General features: G+C 31.6%; 1 protein-coding gene across 1 annotated transcript; it reads right to left on the bottom strand.

Moving 5' to 3' along the window:
- Nucleotides 1-509: 509 nt before the first annotated feature.
- On the bottom strand, nucleotides 510-5,928 carry LOC111896668 (triacylglycerol lipase OBL1). Its single transcript, XM_042901489.2, has 2 exons — nucleotides 973-5,928; nucleotides 510-858 (listed from the first exon to the last, which is right to left on the bottom strand). The coding sequence occupies exons 1-2, from the start codon at nucleotides 1,582-1,584 to the stop codon at nucleotides 556-558; spliced, it is 915 nt and encodes a 304-aa protein (XP_042757423.1). The 5' UTR covers nucleotides 1,585-5,928; the 3' UTR covers nucleotides 510-555.
- Nucleotides 5,929-12,343: the final 6,415 nt, after the last annotated feature.

The raw sequence follows: 12,343 nt of genomic DNA, 5'->3' as shown, positions 1-12,343 counted from the left end.
TTTTTTATTAATTATAAATAATAACAAAAATACTTATACTATAATAAATAGAAAATTGAATTATTTGGTAAATATATATAATATTTTAATCATAAAAATCAAGAATTATGTAATTACTAATACTAAAAATATTAATTGAATTATTTTCATAATGTTACTAGTACAAATAAGTTAATTTAATTCTAAAAAAAAGAATTTCTGTTAGAAATCTGTCGGTAGTTACCAATGGAATACCGATGAAAAGCCCAAGTCACTAATTTCGCTTACATTCTGTCGGTAATTACTTAATTGCTGACGGATTTCTGACGAAAGTTATTTCCGTCGCTATTGTGTCAGTATTCCGTCACAAAAATTAGAGTTTTATCTTTATCACAATTTCTTCGGAATTCCATCACTAATTTCCGATGGGAAAATTCCACAAATAACCATTTGCAGTTCTTTTCTTTGATTATGGCAAACTGATACTTCAAAAATTATTTCAAACGATCAAATATAACGAAGTCCATCCATCATCAATTATAAATTTAATTTATTTCAAAAATAACAAAATCCATGTTACTTCAAAGTTCCATCATCGATCATAAGCTTTATTTCGTTATCACTGATCGACCTAGGATCTTTATACAAATCTGATCCTAAACGCACAACATTAACATAATCTTGAAGTCCATGAGCTGGTACTCCTGCAATCATTAACCCGATGAATCTGTACATCTTAAGTACAAACCCTTCACTGTAGTCCTCTCCCCGTGTATATGGAATCATAAAGCTTCTTATGATCTCCCATACTGCATTGATCAACTTCGGTAAAGCTGATAATGGCGAAAAATAGTTCTTATTCGGTTCTTCCTCCATAATCTGCAATAAGCCCATGAAATAGTAAGGCCTACGTACGTGTCAAATGAGAGAGAGAGAGAGAGAGAGAGAGAGAGAGAGAGAGAGAGAGAGAGAGAGAGAGAGAGAGATGGTTACTTTTCCATTGTAAAAGCTATCGAAGTATAAGCAAGTCCCAAAGTGCTTAAACATCATGGTGGAATCATCATAAGGTAATCTTGGAACCAAATCATTGCTATAAACAGTTCTATAATACTTCACGTCAAAGTTCTCCAAATTCTCTTTCATGAACTTTCCAAATCTTTTGTCCCCGACTCTTGGTTGCCCAAATGTATACACACCCTCTAACATATCCAATAACTCTACCTCATTATGCGACATTAGAACTGCTGGAAAAAGTACGGCAAGTGCACCACCTAAGCTGTGACCAGTTACGATAAATTTAACCTTGTTATTTTCTTTCAAAGCTTGTTTTAGCATGTCCCTGATGACATAATATGCTAATGGTTGTTCTTGGTTTTTAGTTCGATGAGTTAGTTCTTCTGGCCAACCTAGACTCTTTTGTAACCCTAGGGCTTTCATAAACCCACCATGCACTTTTCCTATCCCAGGGAGTTCATACCATGAAAGATCGACATCTGAAGACCATGCATCTGCATCGAAGGTCTCTGTTCCTCTAAAGGCGACAACTATCATGTCAGAATCTTCTTTCTTATTACATGAAACTATATATGTGAGGTATCGTTTCATGAAAGTGAGCTACTGAAGTGAACCGAGAAGCTTGAAATACTCGGTGTTGTTAGAAATTGGTGGTTCAAAACTATCTAACTTTGAATTTTACTCAGTGTATATTATGCAATGTTACATGATCTCATGCTTAAGGATATCAATGGTGTATTGTTGTTGGCTAAGGAAATACCTAAAGGGATTTGATTGGTAGAGATCCTGAGGAAGTAGTTGAGTTTATCTAAGTCAAACATGGAAAACTTATGGCTCATAAATTAATACCTTGTCATAAGATAGTCGTGGACAATGTTGACAAGTTGAGGTCATCTGCATAAAGTAGTTAGTAAGATCTAATGATACAAAAATAGAATAATCATATTTTCTATTATTAAGCCAATCGAATTAGAACACTATTGGAACCATACTTATGTTGCTTACTTCAGGCTATATATGCAGAGCGATACATACGGAATACTTCTTGATGCCAAACTAACATATGTGCCACTAGCAAAGGACAAAAAAGTTAAGAATAATCTATATGGTCATGAGCTTGACTAGTATGCTAAAGGACTGGCCATATATGACATAAGATGTTGGTTTTTCCCCATTGCAACAAGCAAGACTTGTAACAAGCTAAAGGGTCCATAGACATGTAACTTCCTTTTAAATATCTACATAGACCAACTATGAGAGAATAAGTCTTCTTTATATTAACATATTTAAACTATCTATCATAGTCGTTGGCTAGTTCGGGTCCTTTAGAGTTGGAATATTCGATCAAGTAGTATGTGAATGGTTTTTATGCTTATGTTTAAGCGATAAATGTCTTGTAGATTCAATGTTTGGAATGGGTTAACATTAGGTTGAAAGAAGTAGAGCATGTGGTAGGGGCCGAGAGAGATGAAGTGGGTAGGAAAAAAAGGAAGTCGGTTGTTTGGGCGACGTGTTTGCAACCTATTATAGGCCGAATTCAAGGAAGGCATGTATGGTTCGTAGATGGTGAGGGGTGGGTTGGTAAGGAGAAATTTGGATGGTATGGGAGGCTTAAAGTGAACATAATAGAGACCAAATGATGTAGTGAGAGATTTGGTGACCCGAGGAAAAACAAGATAATGCTAAGTAAGATAAGAAGTTATTGAGGAATTCATACGAGTGTGGGCTAGTATGAGTCATGAACTTGAAAGAGATAACAGAATCATCAAATTAGATACGATGGGAAATGAAAATTTTATTGGTGGAAAAGTAGACATAAGATGGTGGGAAGGATATCCAAGAAACATACATGCGGTCAATTTATTTAGAGTGGTGAGGTGGAGGTAGCATAAACGCCCGAACACCCAGCAATGTTCATAGTTGGGATAGGTGTGCAACATATAATACAACGGTGTTTCATTAATGAAAAAATTAAGTGTAGTATATTTAGGATATGTGTGGCCATTTTCAGAATCTCAACCTAAAAATGGGGTGGAAGGAGAGCTTGGAATATAATGTTACAAAATGTGATTACTGATGTTCCGCAACATGTGTTTAGATTTACCATTTTTTGAGAGGTGTGAGGACAGAAAAAATGAAATTATATGACATGGTTGAAAATATAAGTGTGAATTTGAGTTTTTTTTTTATATTTTCAATTTCTAGAAATTAGTTTTGCAAAACTCGATACTCGATATATAGTCAGTCGACTGGGAGTAATGAGTACTCGTTATAGGTGGGGAACTCAAGAAGAGTAAACAATAAAGCAAGTACTTAAAAGGCTGGTAGATTTCAGATAGAGTAAATAATAAAGCAAGTAGTTTTTGGGTTATTTTATATATGGACAATATCAAAAGGTGCTTTTAGTTCCCAACAAAATAGGATAATTACAATAAAAATATACATGTTTAAATGCTAAACTTGTTCAAATAATAAACATTTTAATTTTGGAAATCTTAAAGGTAAGAGTACGAGAGATGAATGTGTATATAATGCCTTTATCCAGTTTATTTTACAATAGTTTTAGCATTATAATATCATAAAGTAAAAAAAAGTAAAATATTAACCTTGAAATATTTTAGTTTTTTCTATTTTGAATTAAATTTTGACCATTTGACGGACTAGCCAAGTTAGTGCTAGAAAGGAGTCGCCCGAGTTCTCACAATGAAAAATAATTTATTCCATATGGTAGTACTTTATTGAAAAACCAAACTGATCAAATTTAGTTGAACATTTTGTCAAGATAAATACACTAATGGATTTTAGGTTTTTTATAATGTTTATGGTTATAAAGTCATTTGTACAAATTGGGAATTAAGAGTGTCTTGGTCTTGTAATAGACATGGAAGATCTATTACCGAACTAAAATCAAATGGATCTATTACCCAACTAAAATCGAATGAAAATGATTTTATTAAAAATGGTCGAAAGAATACATGTATCTAAGTAAAGGTGGGAGGTGTTTTGATGTTCATAAACTAGACATTGTCACTTTCGAACTTCAAATTCATTATGCTAAATGTATGATGAAGTGAAGTAACTTGGTGGGGGTGGTGTTGTGTCGATTCTTGGATTAAGCTGTCTAAGCTCATAACTAAATTGATATAAACTTATAATTAGAAGCAAAGTTCTTTTTTGGTTGCCCTCATATTAAAACTTGGTTAGAATGACATTTGTAGAGAAAAGAACATGTTTATTAGTTTATTATATGATTAATAAATTGTAATAAATAACTTGTTAATATATTATATGATTAATATATTAATTAAAAGTAGAAAGTTGATTTGTTAATTTATTATGTGATATATAAATTAATATGAGATTATTTGTTAAATAATTGATTTGTTAATTTATATGATTAATAAATTAATATGAAATCAATTAGAATTGATTAATTATTAATCAAAATTAATCTAGAATTATTTCGGGATTAATTGATCTCATATTTGAGTATCAAGTCATTGATCATGCCATTGATCATGTACGTGACAAGGTTCTTTTTAGTAATTATATAGTCGATATTTACAAGGTTAAATATGGCCTTGACACGAGTACAATATAAAGTGATGGTGAAGTATCTAATTATAATGTTGCATAATCCGATGTAATGTTAAATACACTTGATGTTCGGATAATCATGAAAAAAAAAATGTATCCATGTTCATCAATATGGTCCAAGCAAAGGCATTTCTCATGAAGATCATCCGGAGGAGCAATTGAGATATGGTTTCATAAATTATTGTTTCACAATGGAGTCGAACTTTGTTATTTAGGATCCGGTTGGTTGGACAACTAGTCATCTGTTGATCCATCGTTGTTGTCGACCATCCCAAAACCATTGTAATGTGTTTTGAAAATCGCTCTCCATGTGTCAGAATTGAGAGGGTTGAGATTGAGAACCAAGAGAATGAATTCTTTAATGTTAGTGGTTAGGTAGGGTTTTTCAATCGTAGGATGAGGTTGTCGTCGTGGTTATGGGAGTTGAGAAAGAAGTCAACAGAAAAAAGTGTCGATGACGAGGGAAATGGTAGAACTGAAACAAAAAGGAGGCTAGGGTTTTAGAATTTTAGCTTGATGCCATATTGGATAATATTTTCTTCTCAAGGGATCGATATCTCTATTGATCATTAATCAACAATATAGATCCATACATTACAAGACGGCTAATTATAATAATAATAGACCCAAAGTGGGCATCAGTAATACATACAATCTCTATACACTTATAACAAAATCATATCTAAACTCAAACGTGGTTCATATACTTTTCTTATTAATGCTAAGGTCAAGATGGGTTGGTATATAACATATACACGAACCGGTTAAATTTGATTAAGACAGAAACATATAAGAAACATTAAAACTTGTTATTAAATATATGTTTAAAATCTCAATTCTTCATGTAAATTATACCGTAAACCATATAAAGAAAGTAAACCACTTTTACCAATAATGGTATAAAGGATATATATTAAAAAGACCATATCAAAACTAACCTCGTATCCAGTTTGAGATTAACCCACTAAGGTTACGATTACACGAGACAAGATTGAGCCAATACTCAATACCCGCACCCATGGCAGCCAAAGGTTTCTTGATAGATTTAAGCATCTTTTGAGCCAAAGCAGACATGGATAATAACCATCTTTGTTTAAAGTTTTCCTCTGTCATACCCTTTGGACAGTCGACAAAGTTCCTTTTCTCTATTGCATGGGAGCATAGCATGTGAACGAGATCAAAAACGCCAACTTCCTCATGATTTAGCAGCATGTAACTGCTTGAAAAACTCTTGTCGCAGACCATTTTAATTTTCTTATTGTACTTGGAATTATCAAAATGAGAAACACAATGAAGAATTTGATGAAGAAGAAGTGGATTAATTTAATTAGTCAACGCGAGTCTGCCTAATACAATCATGCCAAATATGTATATACATTGCGGCTGCTTTTGTAGGACCGAGAAATGAGTTGTATGGATACTTAATCGAGAAATCAATTTTGACCAAAAGAATGATAAAAAAAAAAAAATATAAGTGTGAGAAACATATATGAAAAACAGTTAAACAGTTAATTCGACTAATATCTATTAGATAATAACTAAATAACAACATTTTCATAAACCTTATTATTGTAACGAGGAGTTTCTTTTTCGTCTTAAGTACCATGAATTTAATATTTTATTACAAATGAATCATATAAATGTATGTCACAATAATAATAGATTTTTTTTTGTAAATTAATGCAACTTATTATATGAAATACGATTGACTGCTTTTGGAAGGTACTAGTTGATTTTTCTACAATTTAAAACTAGGCAGTCATGACCCGACTTCTACAAATTAATCGTCTAAATATGGTGAATAGGGGTCAACCACGGCTACCTGGCACCTGCTAATCGTAATAATGGCTTACTATGTTAATCTATAAAATAGTGATTTCATTTACCATTGATATGTCTAAATGATTGAAATCTGAATCATTTACATCTTGCCAAAAAACCTCCTATTATTGTGTATTTTTGGGACTATTTATAATTTAGATTAGGCCATGTACTTTTAAGCTAAATCAATGGCCAAGTTGTTTACCATGGAAGAGTAACTAGAATCACAACTTGAGCCTTTAATGACACATTACAACGTACATTGATTTTATGACAGACAAAAAACTCCGTCATAAAACTTGTTTCATCATTTGTGAAATGTTATTGATTTAAATAATTCAATCTGCAATCAAAATGCTTGGTCGCGTTTAAATCTTTCTGTGAAGAAAAAACAATTTTTTGTCAAAAGAAACTAACTATAAATATACCTTCCAAATATCAGTGACAATATGTTGAATGTAAGCATGATTTTCATATGAAGCTTTAGCCCATGAAGCAATTGTATATATCTTTATCTCCAGTTTCAACAATGTCTTCATCTAACCTAATTCGTATGTCTAGACATCCAATGAATGATATGAACGTTGATAATGATCTTTCAGGTCTAATGGATCATTGCCCCTACAGTAGAGAATAAAACCAAATGAAACGGAGAATGTATTAGCTTAAATCTCATTCTTAATATACCAAGTTATTGTAAAATATATCTCAATAAATTAAAATTACTCACTTTGGCAAACAACGCAATGGTTGCAATAAGTCAAGTTTTTTTACCGGAGTTAATCAATTTCATATTGAAAGGCTTAACTTCTAAAAACGATAAGTCACAACTCTAATTCTCAATTATATATATATATATATATATATATATATATATATATATATATATATATATATATATAGAGAGAGAGAGAGAGAGAGAGAGAGAGAGAGAGAGAGAGAGAGAGAGAGAGAGAGAGAGAGAATTGTGTGGCCGTGTGGACAGTGCTATTCTATGATAATGACAAATAAAATAGGTTGTTTGATAATATGAATACGTTTAATCTTACATAACTATTATCATTAACACACATTTTCACTAATTAAATTGTCTATAAGATTATTATAGACTTTTTATTATTATTCTAATTCTGTCAGAATGTTTATTGAGTCGTATTCTGTTAGAATGAAAATGAGTGAAAACCGATGTTTAAGAACAAAAATAAATAAGAATTAGTAAGAATGAATGAAGACGACGATATTTTTGTAAAGTTGAACGTATTCACATTAATAAACAACTTATTCTCTTAGTAATTCTCATAGAATAGCACTGTCCACACGTCTACATAATAATTGTCCATCCTCATTATAACATATATATATATATATATATATATATATATATATACAGATAGATAGATAGATAGATAGATAGATAGATATAGAGAGAGAGAGAGATAGGTTCAAGTGTTTAAAGTAATTATTGTGTTATTATATGCATAAATGTAGACCAATCATTTTAAAAACCTAGATAGGGGTAAAATTGTAATCTTAGCTTTTAATTAATTTTAGTAATTAAGTATTCAAATCATAAACCCTCCTTTGATTTAGGCAAAATCGTTTACATTTACCGCTTTAAAACCCTAGACAAAAACATCGACCTTTTACAATCAATCAAAGATCAGTTGAAAGGTGAAGAAAGGTTAAGCTCCAAAGTTGCAGAGATCATTGGCAGCTCCAGTATTGATTCAATCCAACAAGAATCTGAAGACTTATCTGTGATCCGCAATCAGCTTCATCAAATCGAAGCCCAACAGTCCAATTTATTCGATCTCCTCGAGGTGGTAGCTGGTTCAGCAAACTCGTTCGCGTATCTATGGCAAGTTTGTTGCGAGGTTTCTTGGTCGATTCTTGTGTCATCCCCTTAGAGAAAACCCTACCTTTGGTATTGATGATCGGTATGTCGATTCTCCCTTTTCTTTTCAGTTTACTGATTTAATTTCCATTGAAATTGATGATCGGTATGTCAATTCTCAGCGGATTCATGATATAAATCCTTGTTTAATTAGTGGATTCACTTGTCGTTTGCTGTCACGAAGAAGGTAAACTTTTATCCCTATCTTCAAAAGAAGCCAAGCCGAGTTCTTATTGTTCGTCCTCGGCCACACCTGGAGTTTCCCTATACCCTCTTCAGTTAGATGTTGTAAAGCATCTTGTGAAACTGTCACCAGTCAGGGCTGTTTTAGCATGCGTTTTTGGGAATTGTATTTTATATGGTGGCAATGACTACTCATCAACCATGTCAGGCTCGTTGACTGATGGGCCAGGGTCATTCCAAAAGCATGATGCTGATAGATATTTCTTTGAGGTTGCACTTGATCAATCTGAGAGGTTACTTTTGTCTTTTCTCCATATATAACTGAATTCAGTTAGTTGGTTACCCGATTTTGAATGTCATTTAACTTCTAATTCAGGTTTCCGACCTTGAATCAGTGGATACAAATGCAAACTAATCCTCACCGAGTTTCAGAGGTAGCTATAACTATTGAGCATTCGGTTAATGATGGAATTGAGGCGAAAACTTCTGTGAAGAGGTTTCGGGAGCATGATAGTGATTCTGATTTAGAACATGATGAGCTATTTGTGGTTGGCACCAGCAGCCTTTCTGTTCCTACAAACACTACAAATGAAAGTGGTATATGGCAAGATTCACCCAAGTCAGAAGCAGCTGAAATTGATACAACAGTTTTTCTCTCTTTTGGATGGGAGAATGAAAAACCGTACGAAAAAGTTGTTGAAAAATTTGAAGTTGTATCCAAAAATTTGTTATTAGTAGGTGTTGGCATTCTAATAGAATATCATTCTAATAGAAATATATATCATGAAATTCCTAGAGAATATGATTCTACCATAATGGTATTCTAACAGAATAATATACATGGTTTTGTTTGTTATTAGTAAGTATTTCATTGTCATAGACTATTATATAAAATTTTTACATTTTTAAGAATGTAATGAAAAATTTGAAGTTGTATCCAAAAATTTGTTATTAGTCGGTGTTGGCATTCTAATAGAATATCATTCTAATAGAAGTATATATCTTGAAATTCCTAGAGAATATGATTCTAACAGAATGACATTCTAACAAAATAAAATCGTGTTTAATTATAAAAATTACGTTATAATTAAAATTAAAATAATTAAAATATTAAAATTTTAAAATCAAGAGAATTAATTATCCCAAAAAATAAGGAATTTTCCTTTTTTAAATTTATCTCAATTGTCTAAAATACCCTTAGAATGAAATTAGATGGTATTTTTCAACTATCTTTAATTTAATAATATGTATTAATCACTTTATTAAAATAAGTAAAATGATTGGCCCACATTTACGCATACAATAACACAATAATTAGTTTAAATAGAATAACCTAAGCATATATATATATATATATATATATATATATATATATATATATATATATATATATATATATATATATATAGTGAGGTTCAATAGAGAACCATAATTAACTAAGAAACCAATGAACCAACCTTTTTTTCAACTTTTAAAACTTATTTTTTATCAAAAAAACTAAAAATATAGAAATTCATAATTTTTTATCATATTTCCAAGGATATCAACTTCGATAAAAAAAAAAAAAAATCGTCAAATTCACAATGTAAATCTTTGAAAATTCACAATATGAATCTAAATTCACACGGTGAATCCAAAAAACATATTGAACATTCACAATGTTAAGTTATGAATTTAAAAATTTTTAGTTTTTTTTCAATAAAAAATAAGCTCTATAATTTGAAAAAATATATGGTTCCGTGGAAAACCGATAATTATGGTTCTCTATTGAACATTTCATATATATATATATATATATATATATATATATATATATATATATATATATATATATATATATATATATATATATATATACCTACAAATTTCAAGCTAATCAAATTTTTGTCGAACTTATTTGGGCTTGATCCAAGTCCGAACTATAATTAACTATAGACCTGCACAAAAAGACCACTCTCAGACCGAACCCAAAAAACGACCGAGACCGAACCGATCTAAAACAAGACCGGACCGAAAAAAAAGACCGGTCCTAAAAAGACCGGCCTGAGATCGTCCCGGACCGATCCAAAAAAGACCGGACTGCTCGGAGACTGGTCCTAAAAAAGATTGGACCAGTTTGAGACCGGTCTGCAAAAATAAACTTGTAACCAAACTTTATAAATATACAATTTTTGTGTTAATTATACAATTTTTAATCACAAACTATCTAATTTATTTTATTTTTTTCTTTTATAAAATTTAAATTATCATTTTTAATAAGTCTTAATTTATTATTTTGGTGATAATCTCATAGTTATTAATTGGAAAAATTCGAAACCAAAACAAAACAATCGAAAAATATCGAAACCGAATAAAAAAACTCGTAAATTGAATCGAAAAATGCATATGGAAAGAGCGAGAGATGAGACCGAAAAAGACCGGTCCGTAGAAAGACCGATCAGAAAAGACCGACCTCAAAAAGACTGGACCGTTTCGAGACCGACCCAAGACCAGTCTGGGATCGCAAATGTAGAGGTCTAATTAACTGTCTATAATGGAAAAAATAAATTTATGGGCCTATTATAATGTAAAGCCTGTTCACAAACATAAAAAAGGTGCCCTCTCAGGAAATATCTAATTTAGGACAAAAAGAATGTTAACATATATATATATATATATATATATATATATATATATATATATATATATATATATATATATATATATATATATATATATATATATATATATGTATATCAGTGTTGCAAAATTCGGCTTAGGCGGCCGATTAATCGGCACCTAGGCGCTAGACTGACCTCAACTGAAGAGGTTTAGAGGTAATCGACTTGTGTAATCGGAAGGGTCAAAGTCAGTTAAAGTCGGAGATAATCGGAGCTAGGCGCTCAAATTGGTCAATTCAGGTCAACATGATTTAAAAATATTTTAAGGGCAAAATGGTTAAAATATAACAATTATTGCTAGGGTTCGTTCCAATTTCTCATTCAATCTTCTGTGCAGTCAAAGAAACATCGCATTCCCTCTCTCGACTCAACGATTGAAGTGAAACGGCGACTGCTTCACGTCAGTTTAATAAAAAAAATCGAAGAACTTATATAAATCGACATCAGATCACTGATTTTGACTTTAAATCTGCATCTTTTTTAATCCGGACTTTTAAACTCAAAAGAAATGTTATGCTTATTTTACTTTGTTTTTTGAAACCCTCCACTTTTTGAACCCTTTCCAATATTCAACCTCATGAGTAATCAGTTGAACTCATTGCCAAAGTCTCATTTTCAAGGTTCACTAACATAGTTAGCACGGTCGGTAACACTTAATGGACCAACCCATACACTCCCGCTATCAAGGGGTCATATATTGTTTCACACAATGTCTTCAACTTGAACTTTTCTTCATATTTATCTTGAATTTGCATTTTTCAAGTTCTTTGATGGCTTCATCAGATTTGATCATTTTTGTATTTGACTTGAGCTTGAATATGGATACTTTGAAAGTACTTCAATGTCTTTGATGCTTCACTACTAGAAAAAAGGCCTTTTACGACGCGCAAAACACGACGCTCATTGATTTATGTTACGCAAAGGAGAGTGACATTAGAAAAATGTCATCTCTTCAAAAAATTTAAGGATAGAAGACACGCATTATTGCGCGCCCTTAAATTAGTGTCTAAAAAAAACACTGAGGGCACCTATAATAAAATGCGCGTCGTCTAAGGATGTCGCTTTATATTTTTTAATGGAATGCGCGTTCCATCCTTTAATAGTGGGGGAAATGGGGAAATGAAATTATGAAAAAATTAATAACCCCGCCATGCTCTCCTCTACCTTCTTTCAATCGTTCTTATCTTTCTCTCTC

Source organism: Lactuca sativa, chromosome 4, assembly GCF_002870075.4.
Source record: "Lactuca sativa cultivar Salinas chromosome 4, Lsat_Salinas_v11, whole genome shotgun sequence".
Taxonomy (NCBI): domain Eukaryota; kingdom Viridiplantae; phylum Streptophyta; class Magnoliopsida; order Asterales; family Asteraceae; genus Lactuca; species Lactuca sativa.
The sequence above is the reverse complement of the archived record's forward strand: the minus strand, read 5'-3'. Positions and strand labels throughout refer to the sequence as shown.

What these genes read in the sequence shown, in the direction of transcription:
- LOC111896668 (XM_042901489.2), bottom strand. Translation starts at nt 1,584, where the DNA reads ATGAAACGATACCTCACATATATAGTTTCATGTAATAAGAAAGAAGAT. An exon ending in ATAGCTTTTACAATGGAAAA is followed by an intron (nt 859 to 972) that starts GTAACCATCTCT and finishes GGCTTATTGCAG; the next exon opens with ATTATGGAGGAAGAACCGAA.